Source organism: Pezoporus wallicus, unplaced genomic scaffold, assembly GCF_028554395.1.
Source record: "Pezoporus wallicus isolate ANWC-B61680 ecotype Strahan unplaced genomic scaffold, APGP_CSIRO_Pwel_v1 contig_6631, whole genome shotgun sequence".
Taxonomy (NCBI): domain Eukaryota; kingdom Metazoa; phylum Chordata; class Aves; order Psittaciformes; family Psittacidae; genus Pezoporus; species Pezoporus wallicus.
The window spans coordinates 348,799-366,984 of NW_026639372.1; the positions used below are offsets into that span (position 1 = coordinate 348,799).

Here is an 18,186-nt window from a genome sequence, read left to right on the forward strand (position 1 = left end):
TCTAGTTGCCCTGACGTGTTTGCTATATAGCTTGTTCTAGTTTTGCAACCCCTAGCTGTGATACAAAAGCTAGGGGGAATTTAGAGCTACATTCTGCCAGAGGGCTGCAACACTCTTTCCTGTAGCTATCAGTAGTTAAGAGTGATGGATCAGAAGAGATACTGATTCTAACCTGGAGCCTCTCCCAAGTGCCGATGGTTCCTTTGTTACTTTTTAGTCCTTTTCGCCAGAGTTCAAGCAACTGTGGATGTGGGACACTGGGGAAGTCCGTTGGTTGATGGCAATAAACATAAATGGTCACTGGCTGCTTTGACTGAAGTCTGTGATTCTTCAAGATGCACTCAAACAGCTCGTTATGTCCCCTCCCTTTGCTGGCTCTGTGGCACGGGCAGCTGAGCACCACAGTGGGGCTGCATCCGCCCCAGGATGTTTCACCCTGGCTGGATGTTGACGGGAGGGTTGCCGTAGTGACAGCGTGGGGATGACAGGATGGTCACTGTCTGAGGTCAGGCTGGGGTGACAGCAGGGACAGGAGCAGCTCAGGGCGGTGACCGGCCCAGGTGTGATGGGTCCCCCTCCCCTTGGGGTTCTTGGACCTGCACGTGACACGGGCCTTTTGTCACAATGCGCTGGGTTGCCTGGGTGCGCTGTGTTGTCGCACCTGGTGAAGGCTGGGGCAGAGGTGCTTGAGTCGCCATAGAGGTTGGTCAGGCCTCAGAGTGCTGCATGCGGGAGAGGACACTGAGGCCAAGCTAGGGCTTTGAGGAGGACGGGGGCAGGTGCCGACATCACGGCACAGCTCACTTGCTGAGGGCCATAGCCTGGAGCTGTTAAGGTGGCAAAGCCAGGGCCTCACTACGCCACGATGGAGGCCTGAGGCTCTGTCCGCAGAGGCTGCCTGATGTGTCAGGGCCTGGCTGTGGCAGAGTGCTGCAGGCTCTGAACGCCGTTGGCCAGCGCAAGCTCAGCCCGTGCTGCTCAGCCCAGTCCCCTCGGTGGGCTTTGCCGCGTGCCCTCACCTTGGTAGAGGCTGCAAGGCCTCTATCTGTCATTTGCCGAGCTAGACCCGGTAGTGGAGCAGGCACTGCCTGGCCCCGACCATGTCTTGCATCCACTACAAGTTCTTCTCCAAGCTGAACTATGATATGGTCACCTTCAGTGGCCTCGACATCTCCCTTTGCGACCTCAAGTGCAAGATCATGCGCAAGGAGAAGCTGAAGGCAGCCAACTGTGATCTGCAGATCAGCAATGCCCAGACCAAAGAAGGTACGTGTTCGCAGCATGGGCAGGGCTTTGGGGATGTCCTGGCTGGCAACGTTGCAGACCACCCCATGATGGCCGCAGCCAGCAGAAGCCGCATCCTGCCTTCTGTGGCTCATCGCCACATAGCACGAGTGAGCCTGGGGCCCATCCCACCAGGTGGCAGGAGCACCAAGAGGGTAAGCAGTGCCAGGGATTAAGTGGGGTGGTGTCATGAAATCTGATTTAGCATCCTGCTGGCTACACCAGTTTGCCAAATGTGTGCACGGAGTCACGGTGTCCAGAAGAGAGCCCCGAGCTTTCTAAAGCCCTGAGGGGAGCCTAGGTGAAGCTAGATCTAGCCTTAGTCTCCGGCTTGGTCAGTGGTTTATGTCTAATGGAGTGTCAGAAAAGAAAATCAAGGTAGAATCAAGCTAAAATGATTTGCATAGAAACCAAAGATGAAAAAAAGGAGACCCTCCCACTGAGACACAAAGTTCAGAGTGGACCCCCTGGCTTTGTAAACTCCTGATGGAGCCTAGGTGTGGCTGGATCTAGTCTTAGTATCAGACTTGATCAAGCAAATGTAAAGCACTGAGCAGATGAGAAGTGTGGCTTTGGGTGGATTAAGCTCCAAGAAACAGACAAAGGTGGCGGGCTCTCTTCTGCATTCTTTCACTCTGGAGCACCAGCAGCAGAAGTGACTCAGTTAACAGTGGCGAAAGCAGTGGATCTGAATTTTCATGCTTTCACTAATGCCTGGCTTGTTTCAGAGCAAGCTAGGCAGACCTTCGAACCTGGTTTATGCAGGTGAGACTTTGTAGTGGTTTGTTTTTCTCCAGCGATCTATCAGTTTTGTAGCCTAATCGAAGCAAAAGCAACTTCAGTTAGTTAGCCTGCTAACTGTCTTAGCAGGCTGTCCTGTAGTGACCTCTGCGACCATTTTGCTGTTGGCATTCAAACTGTTTTCAAAAAAGGAAAAAGATTTAGCTGCTGGTGTTCGGTTATCAAACCTGAGAATGTCTTGAAAGGTACTGTTAGTGTGTTCAGGCAATGAAAGCACGACGTTACATACAAAATTTGGCTTCTGTATCTGTAAAGGCCTTCTCTGAAGCGCTGTGTAGTTAAGTATGTATTAATACATGTCCTTTTGAATGTCTTTTTCTGTACTTCTGTTGGTTTCAGAATACACAGAAGACGCCCTGATTCCTAAAAACTCATTGGTAATTGTTAAAAGAATCCCTGCCGGAGGAGTTAAAGCTGGCAGCAAAACAGATGTCACGTAAGTGTCCACACAGCATTGCATTCTTGGCTGTTGGTTTCAGTGTGTGAACTGTTTCAATGCATATGAGGCATTCAGATTGTTTCTTTCTTGTTAAAGGTTCCGTTAGTTTTTGTTGTCACTGAGTAGATTTTTAATGTGTCGGTCCCAAAGCAGACTTACGCTTTTAGGCCTGCTGGGATATGGGGTTCAAACTCCAACAATGGAAACTTTTAAAATGATTCTATAGGGTTTGTTCTTGGGGTTAATTTTTCTGAGAGCCAAGTTGTAGGTCCTGTTTTGTCTGCGTGGAGAGATTCCTTGTTATATGTGTTTGCTTTTATGGCTTTTATAGCGAAAACAGTTCTGCAGTGTAGTGTAAACTTAAAACCTGCTCCTGTCTCTGAAGAGTCTGATTCTTAGTGTTTGACTTTTTGTTGCACTTGGGGGAGAGGGACAGGATACGTCAGGTATTCTCATGCCCCAGATGCGTGGGGTTTGCATACTAGCCATGGAGGAAAGACCGACGCTTGCCAGCTGGCAAAGCATGCAAACAAGAAGTTCCATTCAAAAGTGATTCCTATTAAGTTTCCCAAAGCCGGTGTCTGTTTTGGGCAAGAGAAAAAGAACAGTCTCATAAAGTGTATTGCCTCTTGTGCAAGTACAATGAAGGAATAGGTAATCCTTTCCAAACCTGAAACCCAATAAGCAACTTAGCACATTACCAAAAGTTGGTAGCTATCCTCCTAAGGCTGTTTTTACCCTAAGCTGATAGGCGTGTGGATGGCACCCTTTCCTCATATTGTAGTGCTGCCGTAAAAGGAGAGGCTAGATGCTGCTAGCACCAAAGATCAAATACATACCTGTATGTGGGGCTAAGGAAAGAACGGCACTGCTCTTCTAGCACTGAAAATGTATCAGGCAGATCAGCTTTCTATTCCTTCAGCTGGAAACAGCGCAGAGACCGCTGGTAGAGTGCTTAATGCCTGGGCAAGTTGAAAGTCTGATGGAATGGTGGAGAGGCATTTAAAAACGAGTTACTTGCCTTGTAGTCTGTTCTTCAAGGTAAATGGATGAAACAACCATTGTGTCCCAATCTAAAGTACTTACTTCCCTTTGGGAAGTAGGTGGATGTAAACAGGAGCCTTACTGTTTGTACCTGAATTCCAGAGCAGCCTTTGAATTGCCTCTGCTCCTGGGACACTTTGGGTGATGTGTGAATTGTTTGTTAACTGTATCAAGGTTGCATCTCTGACTCATGATAGATAGATGCAGGTCAGTGAGTATGTGGAATTGCAGCAAGTTTTCAGATGGAATAAGTATTTCTTAAAATACTGCAGCATTATTGTAAAGCAAATTCTGGCAGCTAAGACTTTTTTTTGGGTCACAGGGCTCCTCAGTCACGCAAAATCCCAGGAGCAGCTTCTTTCAGGTGACATTTCTACTACTATTTTTAGTCAATAAAGCATATGTAACATGTCTAGTACTTTGGCACTTCCACGGCTAAGCATGGTAGATACCTGAACACAGTGCTTGGGCTTCCACAAAGAAACACTGTTCTAAAGACTAAGCTGCTGACAGTTTTGTTATTTCTTTGTCAGATGGCTGATTTGTTTTCACTGAAGTAAACTTGCCTTTGAAGTGTTGGGACTATCACTGTTCTGCCATAGAAACTAAAGTACTGTATGTGACACCTGTTTGTAATCCTAGGGATGTACAGATTGCCTGAAGTTACGTTGATAGTTTGAGGGTTGATTATTTAAGAACACAAAGCTGTAGTACAGACTTGATATATTTGATACTTATGTGGCAGAGAAAATATCTGAGGACTTTCTCTTGCACTGTTGTGTTCTGTATCTGTAAGGCTGACTTCTGACAAAGTAGAAATGGGATTTTGGAGGTTTTTTTAGTTGCACTGAATGACCAAGAGATAACAGTTTGTGTATACAAATAAATTTCCATATTCACTGTACTGTCGGAACATAATGTTTTGATGTTCGGGTTTTATAGTTGATTTTCGGTGCTTTCTGTTGGGTGCAAGTGCTTTATTTGAAGTTCTGATCACCTTTCTGTCTCCTCCTAGAAGCGGAACTGAGCCAGCGAGCAGAACATCAGAAGCAGTATGTAAAAACCCAATCTCACCCTTTTTTCTACACACTGCGCTGAATTCTAAACAGTGTAGCCTTGTATTAATTTTCCAAACATTAACTTCATCTATCTTCCAGTAAAACATAGTCCAGACTGTAATTCAGATGTTCAGATTGGTGTTTGGGTTTGGTGGGGTATGGTGAGTTTGGCATCTTTGCAGTTTTTGAGAAGAAGGGCAGAGTTCATGTTTCAGGGCTGCTTTTTATCTTGACAGGCAGCTACTGTGTTCATCAAAGCATAACTGTGTAAGTGCATGTTGAAATGATGAGACATTAACTGACTAACTTACAAACTACACTGCAAGCAAGCTTCCTGTAGTGATGCTTCCTTCTCAAATAAACTTCAGCATTTTTCACAAGGGCCCCTCTCTGAGATATTCTGGAGCAGTAAGTCCATCTCAAGCGAGTTGGTTAGTTTAGTTTCGTCTTATTAACCACATATAGGCACTTTTCAGCTGTCACAGGTTTGGACTTTATTCTGAACAAATACAAATTACAGTAGGTTGGAAATGCCTCTTTCAGTGACACGCAGAGGATATAGTGCAGATTTTCAGACTGCAGTAGAGGTTAACTCTTGCTATGTTTTGATTATAGAACTTGAATACGCATTTATTTTTTGCTGAACAAATGAAGGATGAGTCTTCTGCATCTGTTTCTCTGGCCCAGCTTTCAAAGGTGTGTGTATATATATATATATATATATATATATATATATATATAGTTGTAAAATACTTAAAAATAAGTGTTTCCTTCATACTTTTAAGCCTTACTTGCAGTCTGTGGATGGATAACAGTTGTAATGTGAACAAAACTTTAATTTTTAATAAAGTATTTAGTTTAACTTTAAAAAGTATGTCTAATTCGATACTGTGCTGTAAGGAGTACTTGCCAGTTTGGGAAGACAGAATGGGAGTACCTTCTCAGCCTCAATATAGCATCGCAGCGTTACTCATCTTCAGGACATAAAGCAGCAGTACCTCAGAAGCTGTTTCCTATGTTTCATTAATTTTGTGTTGGAATCTAACAGCATTTTTACAAAAGAATTGGATTGGCTGTATGGTATGGACATTTCAGGGCAGTTTGCAACAGCTGAAGTAGAAGTGTTTCTGGAACTTGGGCAATGGCATGGCTGGTTTAGAATTTCTAGTCATTAGAGGCCTAGAAGCATTCTTTGAATACTGCACAGTCTCGTAAATTCCAGCCTCTGGACAGTGGAGAACACAGTCAAATTTGTTTGAATGCAGACTGTCAGTAGTGTAAATTGTGTACTTGATTGTTTAGAGGAATACACCAGTGTGTATCTACGGTGTGTTAGCAGATGTGACCACCTGAAAATGTTGCAATGGCCTGTTTTGGGATGGAACTGCTTGCTCTTTTGGCTCAACACTGTGTAACTTTGGCAAGACACTAATGACTGCCCTTTGTGAAAAAGCGTAGTGCTAGGCAATTAAATGAAAAAGATGGGAGCTAGTTCTTTCTCCTAAGAAGAGAGGCAGGAGTTCATTTCTAAGAACGAGAGGGCTTCCCACCGGCAGCATCTTCCCTCTCTCACTGAAGGAATGAGATTTTGTGCCTTTGGCTGTCCCTGCATGTGTCCTTTGTTCTGTAAACCCATGTGAAGTTTTACTCTCAAATGTGAAAAACTGTCCAAGTGGTGCGCACATTGAATCTTTTGAGAAACGCGTGAACAACACATAAAAGCAGCTCAAACCTGTTACTTACTCGAAACACATTGTTCAGGCTGGCTTAGCACAGGGGCAGTGTGCTGTGAAATATTTTTGGTTTTATTATTACAGTGCAGTAAATGCCATAGTTGAATTTTGGTCCAGATCATTTACAGTCACTCCCTTAGACCTTTCTTGTATATGGACTAGTGTGTAATAAAAACATCAGAAAAATCAGCTGGCTTCAAGATCTAGTTCTGCACATGGGTGGTATTACAATATGTCCATTAAAAGGACACAGTCCCCTGGAAAAGTCTGCAGGTTGTGCTCTCTGTAAAGTCCCTCAGTAGGAAGAAGTGAGTAGGGGGGGGGGAAATGCAGTTTGGATTGCCTACAGGACACGATGGTCACATTTCTACTGAAAAGAACCTTGTGTCTTGCTGAGGGATCAGGAAGATTCCTTTCAGTGCTTTTGTGTCTGATGCTGAATTTCAGCAAGCAAAAACTACAGGCCTGACACTAACATTGTGTGTTCTTTTTAGTGCTGCAAAGTGTAAATAATATAACTTGCAGAAATCTTTCTCAATTAAATGCACAGTAGCTGTCTTCTCCTTCAAATGGGCTGGAGCTTCAAAACCAGTTGAAAACTGCTGCTAGTGTCATTTCTTTTACTCACCACTTGGCTGAATCCACTTGGAAGAAAAGTGGATCGGTTACACAAGTCTATGTCAAGCCTAAGGTTTTGAGTGCCCAAGAATGCTCTTTTCAAGTAGGCTAGCAGGCACATAAGCGTCACGTACAAGCACAAAGTCTCCCCAGCGCGCTCTCAGGACAACTGTGTTTGTTTTATAGAAGCATGTGTTTTCAGGCAACATCAGCTAGCATTGTGGTGCGCTTTACAGGGTTGAGCAAGTGGTGTTGTCTTTGGCTGGGTGAGCTTGCCTGTGTTTCTAACGTGTGTGTCAAATAATTCCGTGTTAAACAGACTGCCAACCTGGCTGAAGCCAATGCTTCTGAAGAAGATAAAATAAAAGCCATGATGATACAGTCTTTCCGTGAATATGGTCCAGTCAAGTAAGTGTTGATAATGTCAAATCAGTTCTTTGATGATTATGGAAAAATTGTGTAGATGTTTGTTTTAACAGGAGAGACACATGCATACCTTTTTCTTCCTGAAACCTTTCTAGTCACACAAAGAAGCCCTTGGGTACACCTCCACCATCATATGTTTGCTTTTGCTGCGGAAAACCTGGCCACTATAGAAAGGACTGCCCAAGAAATGGGGTAAGATTTTGGGGGCTTCCGGGGTTACTTTCTGACCTTGTTTAATTTCTGACCTTGGGAGTCAAGTAACAAATAGAGGAATAATCGTATTAAGAACTGTTTCTCTCGAGGTGAAATACAGAGGTTACATGGCAATGCTGAAAAGCCCTTCAAAGTTCAAGGGAAAGCCGGGATTATAAATGTAATTTTTTCTTTTTTCTAAGCCACAGACCTGAAATAAGTCCATAGATCTTTTTGTCTGTGAATTTACATGCATATTTTGGTGTATTTCAATATTCCTGGAAATGTTTCTGTTTTAACTCTTTTAATGACAGTTCACGTTTTCAGGATTTTGTACGAAACCAAGATGTTTCTGTTGACCCCATCTATTGAATATTTGTGTGTTTTACTGACACAAGTCTCTGGTTGAGTGTTCATGCCCTTTAACATTGGTCACTGAATGTATACGCGTGAGGTATGAATTCAAGCTTCATCTATAGCTGGTGAATAGATGTTTCTCCAGTGGCTGACCCTGACTTAAGCTTTCCCTCTGAACTGTGCTTTAGGGGGGGAGGGAGGCAGGTTTGTGTCTCTTCTCCCAGTGCATCATGAGGTAAGGGATATTTCACCCTTAAGAAACCTGTTGTTAAGCCAAAGAATGTCGACTCAGATCAAAACTCTGCTTAAGGCTTTCACAGAATCAGAGAACCACCTAGGTTGGAAGGGATGCATCAAGTCCAACTGATACTTCAGGACTGCCAAATCCATCACGAACCATGTCACTAAGGGCCTCACGTACGTGTTCTTTTGAACACTTCAGGGAACAGTGATTCCACCACTTCCCTGAGAAGCTTCTTAGCTTCTTAGGAACGATAGGTGACTTAGGAACGATAGGTGACCTAGGAACACCCTAGGAAAAGAAGTGTTTCAGTTGAACAACCTTCACGCTGGGTAGAAGGAGAGGATTTAAAGGCTTTTGCTTCTTACAGTCATCACTGAACTGTCATTTTAAGTGTAGGTCTTAAGATGAGGTATGTCTGCATTTCTGTGCTTAACAGGACAAAAATGTTGAGTCTGTTCCCAGACTGAAAAGGAGCACAGGAATTCCAAGGAGTTTCATGATAGAGGTGAAAGATCCCAACACAAAGGGTGCAATGCTGACAAACACTGGAAAATATGCAATACCGATTATTAATGCGTAAGTATGGAATTAATTGGACTGACCAAAAAGCGAATGAGAGAAAGCATGCGTAAACATCTGAGTGGCCATGCAACCAAGTTGGACTGCATCTGTAATTACGGGAGAGGAAGCGCAGTCATTGCATTTTAACCTTAAAACCTGTGATACTTGCTCATCTGAAAAGAGGGTGGTCATTCATATTTGTCATGCCCCTGGAAGCTGGTTCAGGTTGTGGTGCACCAAGGATCTGTATTTCTGCAAAAAGCTTCAGTAGTGGTGACAGGGGACTCGTTCTCTTTGAGAGGTCATTTTGCTTCTGGTTTATGTTTCAAACGTTTCTTACAAAAATTTAACCAATAGCTGTTGGATTGAGATTTCATCCGCCTCCGAGTTTTTATTTTACAGAGTTACGGCTGTAGGAAAGTAGTTTCAGGTCAGTGCCTACAGTTCAGAAGGCTAGTGTGGAATGAGAAGAATTCTGTCTAGTATCTTCTTTTGATAAAATGCAAGGCTTGGAAAAGTATTCCTTTACCCATCTTTAAATTTGTTCTTTTTCCTTCCCCACACGTCCTTCAGGGAAGCTTATGCTAGAGGAAAGAGGGAAAGACCTCCATTTTTACCAAAGGAGCCATCCTCCTCCTCTTCTGACGGTCCTGCTCCGGATGAGCTGTTATGTCTCATTTGTAAAGATATAATGACTGATGCAGCTATTCTTCCCTGCTGTGGAAGCAGTTATTGTGACGAATGTAAGTGTTATTCCCATGTTGTTAATTGAAAACATCACATCTGATCTTCTGAAAGCAAAAACAGCAGATAACAAAATTGCTTTGTTACCTGTTCTAATGAAAACCTAAGTATACCCTGACTAGGAAAGGACTCATCTCGTATAAAGTAAAAAAACAAAAACCAAAAGGCAGAAAACTTGCTTCTCTTTCTACACTTGCTTCTCTTTCTCCGGTTGCATCCTCTTTACATGCAGAGGAGTGCCTAGCTGTGCAGGTGATTACAGTATTAGCTATCAAATATTTGTCCACAGCCCTTTCTCTCATACAAAATTATACAGCCATCTCTGGTGACTGACTGTGGTCTGCAACAAACGGATAGTTAGGCATTTAATCCGCATTCTTCTCCACGGGAGAGCTGGTTCAAACCTTCAGAACTCAGGCCTACCAACGCTTGTTTTTGAGATGCACTTTGTTCATTAACTTTGGGGTCAATGACTTCTTGCTGTAGTGGACAGTGGAAAAAGGATGAGTTGAATCATGAAGACACAGCCTACACTCCATCTTCAAATATTACAACAGTGAAATGTCAAAACTGTGTAACTATTTGCTGCGTACTAGAAATCTTTTACACTCTTGAACATTTGTAGCTTCATGCTATACACTCAAGACCACATTCACCCATGAATCATATACGTGTTTTGATTAGACCCAACAACTTTCCTTAGTTTGGCTGAAAACTGTTGTATTGTGATTATACTAATTATGCACAGGTATTAGAACGGCGTTGCTGGAGTCTGAGGAATACACATGCCCAGCGTGTCATCAGACAGATGTTTCTCCTGATGCTTTAGTTGCCAACCAGAGCCTACGCCAGGTAGTGTGATGACTTTTACATCAGTCGTACAAAGAGCTTGTAAGGAGCTGAGAGAGAAGACAATATTACTGTAATATTAATTTAGCCTTAAGCAAGGCCAAATTGAAAAAGGCTAAATGTACTTTTCAAGCACATTTATCTCTGACAGCTCTTTAGAGACCATCTGGCAAATTCAGGCCACACTTCTGTTTAACACAGTCACCTCACTTTCAAATTCGGTGTTAACACTGAAGTATTTTAAATACAGATACCCTGAGTTAACCATGATTGACATGAGTGTTTAATGTGGTGTGTTTATGTAGCTGTGGTTGAATGCCTTGGATTGCATTTCCAGGAATACACAAGTAATTTTACTCCGTGGAGGTTTTGTTGGTGTATCTGCTGAAGTTTCAGATTACCTTTATAAAATGTTCCTCTGCCTCTAGGCTGTGAACACCTTCAGAAATGGAGCTGGCTACACAAAAAGGCTCCGTAAGCAGATTCAGCAGCAGCAGCCGGAGCCACCACCTCCAGCACCACTCACGACAGGTATCCCTCCTGCTGCTTTGGTGACTGCCGCTGAACTGCCTCAATCTTCCTCTCTGTCAATCAGCAGGTTGTTGGAAGAGAAGGTAAGCTTTATTTCCACATGTGCAGTGACTCCAGGATTTCAGTAGAGCTTGTTTTCCAGCTGTTTGCATTTATTCACAAGGGCTGTCAAGTTCCTGTACGAAGACAACTAGCACTACCAAGTCTTCTGGGCTGCCAAGGGCAATCAGTACCCACAACTGGTAAGTAATGACAGCTTTAGAACTTCTGTTAAAAAATTACCTTCAGATAAGCTGAATGGGCTTTTTTTCTTCTCCCCTCTCCAAAAGGTCCTCCGAGGGCAGACAGTACCATCCGCTCACCAGGTGCCAGAACAAGCTGTGGACTGTAAGTACGCTATAGAAATTCAGTACATAACTACTTGCAACCTAGGCTGTAAGGTATGACTTACACAACAGCTGATCGATAATCAAATAAGCATGCACAGAGAGCTGCGGGGAATACAATTGGTAACTGATTTTTAAATGGCTCAGTTTGAATTGGCTGTAAGAAAGGGGATACTGCGTGCTTGCAGTAAGATTATTTCAACTAAAACTCTGGTACATGATTAAAAGGAAGACTGAAAGAAGGATGCTTTTTGAGAAAACCATAAGTACATATAAAAATTAAACACGATTAAAGAATCAGATGGAAAGCTTTGGATTACTGGCTGAGTAGGGCTGAAGAAATGGGGTTTTCAGTAGAAATCATCGTCCAACATTCTTGTTTTAACAACATAGTTGATACTGATTGAGGCAGTTATTGGGAAAATCAGTGCTGTCGTTTTATGACAATTCTGAATTTTTTCCACTGAGGCATCTCAAACGGCCAAGCTGCTTTCTCTCAGGTGGAGAGAGAAGAGCCTGTTTCTGTGTCATGTTAGTCCTTCCGTTTGGTGTAGATTGTTATAGATAGCTTTTCTATATAGAAACTTCTATATAGATAACTTGCACTTCACAAGAATTTATAACAGAATAAGTAGCTTTTGTTTCTACAAGAAATTTTACTTTATCGTTCCCCAACCTAACTGTAGCCAGGGGCTCTGCTGGGGAGGGTTTCGAATCTTCCCCCGCTCCTCCTCAATCTTCATCTAAAGTATGTCAGGGCAGGCCCTGACATTCCACTAAATCTCCGGTGTTTATTTTGTCTCTGAGGGCATTCTCTCTGCCAGTGCTCCCTCTGCTTACAGACTGCACTCTGATCATTCTCTCTTCCAGCGCTCCCTCTGCTTACAGACTGCACTCTGATCATTCTCCAAGTGCAACCCGTGCAGTCTGTTCACAAGCCTTTCCATGTAATCCTTCTTTCTGACCCTTTCCTCCCAGGTCGCTCCCCCCTTTCCTGCTTTCCTGGGTGAGAGCAACATTTTTTTTCTCCCTATTATTTCCTTCTCCCTTTCGACTTCTCTGTTACTGTATATTCTCCAGACTGTTTGCAGTGATTTACTGAGTGACCGAGAGTCTGTCCCTCCCAGTTTTTGCAGCTTGCATTTAATACCTGGGTCTGATGGACCAATAAAAAGATAAGATAACTGTGCTGCACCTTTTTCAGGGTCCTTACCTGTGTACTTACGTTTCATTCCAAACAAAACCAACCGCTGATATTTGGTTAATAGATCCTGCTCAGGCAGAACACTTGGATCCCATGTAGGGTCTGCGGAGGGAAAGTGGTCAGCCACTGGCACTGCCCTGTGCCCCCTGCATATGGATCTTTTCTGCCTCCTCCCTTGCTTTTGCCAGCACTATACTTTATGATCGTACGTTACCAAAGTATCCAGTACTACTTGTAAAACATTCCAGTCTGGATCTTGTGTTCTAATAATCGTCTCCATCACTTTAGTTACTTTTTCAGGATCTTCCCTATAGGGTCTGGCTAACTTTTTCCAGGCTCATAAATCTGACACAGAAAACGACACCTTGATAGTCACCAGTCCCTCCACTCCTGCTCCCTGGCGTAAGGAGCTTGTATACCTCGGAGAGCACCTTTCGTTGTTCACCTCATGATGGGGCTAGAGCTCTTTTCCCACCTGCATCCAAACCTGACCCCCCCGCCCCGCCCCGCTCGTTCCTTGTTTTAATTTGTGGTCCAACTAATAATTCCACATCCTCTTTTTCCTACCTACATCTAACACACCACTTACCAATACTACACGCAGAACATCAACTCCTGAGCGGTTTGTTATTATCCTTCTCCAGTGCTAATGGAGATCTTTAGGTATATGCATACACCCCTTTCACAAGTCCGAATTATTCTGCCAATCAAAGAATAAATCAATATACCGTAACTCATCCCACTTCGCCTCCCTTCGGCAAGCCAGCATCAATCAATCAATTATAATGAATTGTAGGGTTCACAGGCCACTTCGCCGAAGACTCCAGCTTGTACAATGGCCACCATTGATTACAATACTTTTATCAAAGTCTCCTGAGTGACTGAGCCCACCTGGGGGTCCACCAATTTCTTTTCAGTGTTGCAAAATGCAACCCAATGGGGATTTCTTCAAAATCCTCCCTTTGGAGGCAGTGGTCCTGACCTCCCTCCAAATACAACGTCCAGACAACCAAACAAATCCTTACCCACTGCACAGGGCATCTCCTGTGACTCACGTGGACAAGTTACCAAAAAGAACGCCTTTTTAAAGAAATAAAATCAGGGCCTGACCAAGGTCCCGAGTTGGTCCGGGGATCTGTGGTTCCTTTCAGGGAAATCCCCAACACTGGCGTGAAGGTCCCAGAGACTCCCCAGATCAGCAGGAAGCACGGCAGAGGGTCCGTGTTCGGGCACCAAAGTTTTGACCGCAAAAGTCCGTTGGAGAAACTCTCCAAGGCTCAATTTGGAGTTTCAGAAAGCAGCGTTCTTTATTGCAGCGCTGGGCGCACACTCAAAGGTGAGCGTGCCCGTTCCTTGCAGGCGGCAGCAGCTCTGTATTTAGCATACTCATGCATATTTACGGTTTTCCCAGGAGGTTATTTACATATTCACGAGATTCCCAGAAACCAATTCTAATATCTGCATTTGAATTACACATGCGCTTTCTTGCTGAGTGGGAGTCTCTACTCCGGATCATGCAGTTGTTCCCATTCACATTCCAGCTTGGCATCACCACGGTATCCAGGAGGCAGCAGAAGGAAGAGTCGTGACTGTTTTTCCAGGAGAAGGTCACATGGTCATCACTGTTCAAGGTCAAGGTCACCCCTAGAAAGAAGACACCATTGATGGTGAAGGACCTGCCCCAGCCCTCTCCCCCATCCCTGTTTCTTGTTTAATTCATTAAAAGGTCTGGGTGTTCGCTTCACAGCACCTCTCTCTGCCTGCAGTCATTTGCACAGAGGGAAGTGGGGAGGGGGTTAATGCAGCCCCTGCCCACCCTGCAGGAGGCTGAGCTGGGACGGGGATGGCCACCGAGAGGATGGGTAGTTGGGGCGTTGCTCCGGGTGGTGTGAAGCCATGGGAGAAACCACATTGATCAGTGTCAATGCCAGGAGGATAGAGACCTCCATCGCTGCCCCAGTACCAGCACCACTGCGGCGGGCTGGATCCGGCCCTGGGAAGGAACCACGGCTGCCCCAGGTGCCAGGCAGAGACTGGCTGAGCATGGGAAACTCAGCTCACACCTACCTGGCTGGTGGGTGAGAATTGCTGGCTGGGGCTCACGCACTGATTTTCCAGAGCTGGCGCTGCAGTGGCTGCCCAGCTTGCTCCATCCTTTTATGGCCTCATCCAACGCTGCCTTGGCGTCACCCAGCAAAAGCCCCAGCCCACAGGTGAGCCCCAAGCCTGTGTCACAAAAAAATCAAACTGACCCATGAAGACCAAGGCAAGAGGCTAGGATGCAAAGTATAGAATTACAAGAACAAATATTTTTTCATGCGCGTGTCATGCCCCAGCCCCATTGGAGCACATAAATGTGCCTCTACAGAGAGTCCTTACGCCCTTCAATCATTCAGGTACAAGATGACTTGCCTAATCACCAGCACCCACACTACAAATTACTAATCCCTGTAAACTTTGCAAAGCAACTCTAGGTTTTCAGCGTTCTCGCTGCTTGCCTACTGATCCCTGGAGTCAGTCCTTCCTGAGTTATTGATCTGTGATGCCAGAAAATGCTGGGAGGGGTTCCAAGATGTGTCACAGGGGTTAGGATCAGACTTGTTTGTAAGGAAATCTTAAACTGCTGAAGATCTTTGAGAAGAGGAAAGGTGCTAATGAGCATATGCGGAATAATGTGAAATAGGAAGTAACTCCATTCCAGCCAATACCAGGACAGGTTCTTTAAGACTTAATAAGCTTGTGAAGAAATCTCTCAGGATAGTTGATGATTTCTATGCTGAAAAATTACTTGGGCAGGAATCTGAACGCTGCCAGTATCTTTCCTACAGTAATGGCTTTGAGCTGTATTAGTGGAAGCTGAGTTTACAAGTTTTAAATATGACTTTTCTTGAACTGCAGTTTCTGTCATTGATTCGAAGTAGAGGTACGTGCAAAATTTTGCTGGGACATCTGGTAGAAGTGTTGATTAAACAGTCCTGTATGTAGGATTGCAGTACAAATATTTTGCATCTTGTACTAATTACCAAACATGTTGTAGTCTAAGCTGTCATTTTAAAACTTATCTTTACTGCCTTCAAGATAAATGGTCTTTATGTTTGATACTGCACTGTAATAAGACTTGCTCTTTTTCCACCTTACTGCAACAAAAATGGTTTGCACTGCAAGTATTTGCTGAGTTGTGAAAAATGTGTGCATTCACTGCTGTACTTTAAGCCACACACGTACACACAGTCTGCATTCAGACAAATCCAATTCTGTTGTCCACTATCTATACGTATACTACAACTTACAAAACTGTGCAGGATTCAAGGAATGCTTCTGTGGCTCTAATGACTAGAAATTCAAAACCAGCCATGCCACTGTCCATGTTCCAGAAATGCTTCTATTTCACCTGTTGCAACCCCCCTGGCAATTACATAAATTGCAACCAGTTAAATTCTTCTGTAAAATTAGTGTTAGCTTCCAGTGCACAATTAATGAAACTTCTGAAAAACAGTAAACATCAAATGAAATAATGCTCTTTTTTTTTTTGTCTTGGAAGTTAATTACTACCGCCACATTACATTGAGGCTGCGAAGGCATTCCTGTCTTCCCATACTGACAACTATTTACATGACAGTATCAAAATATTCTCATCCTTTTAAGTGGAAGATGTTTTAACATTGTCTGTCTTTGGCAGCTCCTCCTTCCCTTTTGTCCTGGTTTCAGCTGTAACAGTTATTTTTTCTCCTTCCTAGCAGCTGGAGCAGTGCTGTTTGGCTTTAGCCTGACAATAATGCTGGTAACACACTGATGTTTTAGTTGCTGCTCAGTACCCTGCTCAAGGACTTTTCAGTCCCTCATGCTCTGCCAGGGAGGAGGGGAAGTCACAAGGAAGCCGAGACAGGACACCTGACCCAAACTAACCAAATGGGTATTCCATACAATAGGACACCATGTCCAGTATAGAAACTGGGGGGGTCACCCGGAAGGCCCAGATCGCTGCTTGGGTCGGGCTGGGTATCAGCTGGTGGGTGCTGAGCAATTGTATTGGGCATCACTGCTGCTTAGTCGTTTGATTTTCTTTTCTTTTCAGTTTTATATTCTCTCCTCTTGTTATTTCCTGTATCATTATTATTAGTAGTAGTAATAGTATATTGTATTTTAGTTACTGGATTGTTCTTAACTCATGGGGTTTACATTCTTTCAGTTGTCTTACCCATCCTGCCTGGAAAGGGAAAGGGGAGGGGAATGAGCAAATGGCTGTGTGGTGCTGAGTAACCAGCTGGGCTTTAAACATAACACCTTTTTAAGCTTTAGCTGGTTTTAGTATACTGTCTTTCTTGGGATTAACAGCCACTTCTACTTTCCTCTTGTCAATTTTTACTTTCATCTTATCCTTCTCTTTTTTCTCCATTTCAGATACTGTTTTGAAAGCAACAGAATCTGCTTCCATAGGCTCTTCTCTCACAGGGGTGGGTGGCATCATTTCTGCTTGGGAGCATGAGCCCAGAGTCCATTTCAATGTGTGCTGCTGCAACTGGCTCTCTTGGTTTTCTCAAACCTTCTAATGACTCAGAATTGGGGTATCCTTCATTGTCCCCTTCTCTTCTGATGTTTTTTACACTTATTTCCTTATAAGGAAGAACAGCTTCCTTATATCCATGAGAGCAACAAAAAAAAAAAAGAAAAAAAAAAAGGAGGAGGGAAAATGCAGCACTTGGGGGACCAAAGAATCTAGGCTTAGTGTTGAATGGTGGAGCCCATGACAGGAATATTCCAAGGGCTGCAGAACTGGACAGCCCTTCTGGGAACTCCTGAGGCAGTGGTCACTTGAAAGAAAGCAGGACAGGTCAGGGTACTCCAAATTTATGGAAATTATGGGTTAATCAACAAATTGGCAGCCTGCCTGCTGGGAAGGTGCTAAACCAATGTAATGGTTGGGAACCTAGCTGAGAGCCGATTCCCTCCCATGACTGAGAAACGTAACACAGTATGGTTTTGTCACAGTGTATTTGGCAGAGTCCATGTGTGTGTGTTCATGGTGACTGTTTGTCAGAAAGAGGCAGGAAATCATGAGGGTGCAGCTCTTCTATGAGCTTCCCACTTGGGCACGCCGGGGTGCCTGGCCAACGCTCTCAGTGCAACCAGCACTGAGATGATGAGAAACTGCACGGCCCCACTAGTAAACAGTGACAGAGCTGGCATAAAGCCCCTTGTGTTTCTAAGGGTATTAAAGCAGGAGCCTCTTGTAGCCCAATTCGATGCCTCAGCTGTGGGTGGATGTGCAGTGCAGGAACTTTCCCAATTACCTGAGACTCCCAGCATTGGCTGCAACGGGGCTTCCCAGCTGAAGCATGTGCCTGGAGAATGGTTCGATGATGACTGGTGATGTGTTTCTTGATCTCTGTTCTCTCTATGCAGTATTGATTTGATGCATTGCTAATTGTCCTCTGTACTTCACTTATATACGTGTACATAATTTCTTCTCTTGTACTTATTTACTGTATAGAATTATTTGCCCACTTTACTGTGCTTTTTTGCTTTAGTGTGCTTGTTTAATACACTGTGCATGCTATACAGCTAGTGTGTGATTGTTTTGTTGAGTACCCTGCCTGTCAGAAGAACACTTGTGTACCCAGCAACCTCCCTGCCTCTCTTACAGACACCAGGTCCTGCTGCTTTCCCCAAGGCGGAACTGGACGTCTACAAAAAAGGGCCTCCCATGTACACGAT

At 44.1% G+C, this 18,186-nt stretch overlaps 1 protein-coding gene across 1 annotated transcript; it reads left to right on the plus strand.

Moving 5' to 3' along the window:
- Positions 1-774: 774 nt before the first annotated feature.
- LOC130601912 (E3 ubiquitin-protein ligase RBBP6-like) lies at positions 775-11,790 on the plus strand. The gene is made up of 14 exons (XM_057414318.1): positions 775-1,266; positions 2,425-2,521; positions 3,891-3,932; positions 4,584-4,620; positions 5,242-5,322; positions 7,297-7,385; positions 7,499-7,595; positions 8,633-8,772; positions 9,331-9,500; positions 10,250-10,353; positions 10,779-10,964; positions 11,045-11,123; positions 11,211-11,268; positions 11,460-11,790. The coding sequence occupies exons 1-14, from the start codon at positions 1,101-1,103 to the stop codon at positions 11,548-11,550; spliced, it is 1,437 nt and encodes a 478-aa protein (XP_057270301.1). The 5' UTR covers positions 775-1,100; the 3' UTR covers positions 11,551-11,790.
- Positions 11,791-18,186: the final 6,396 nt, after the last annotated feature.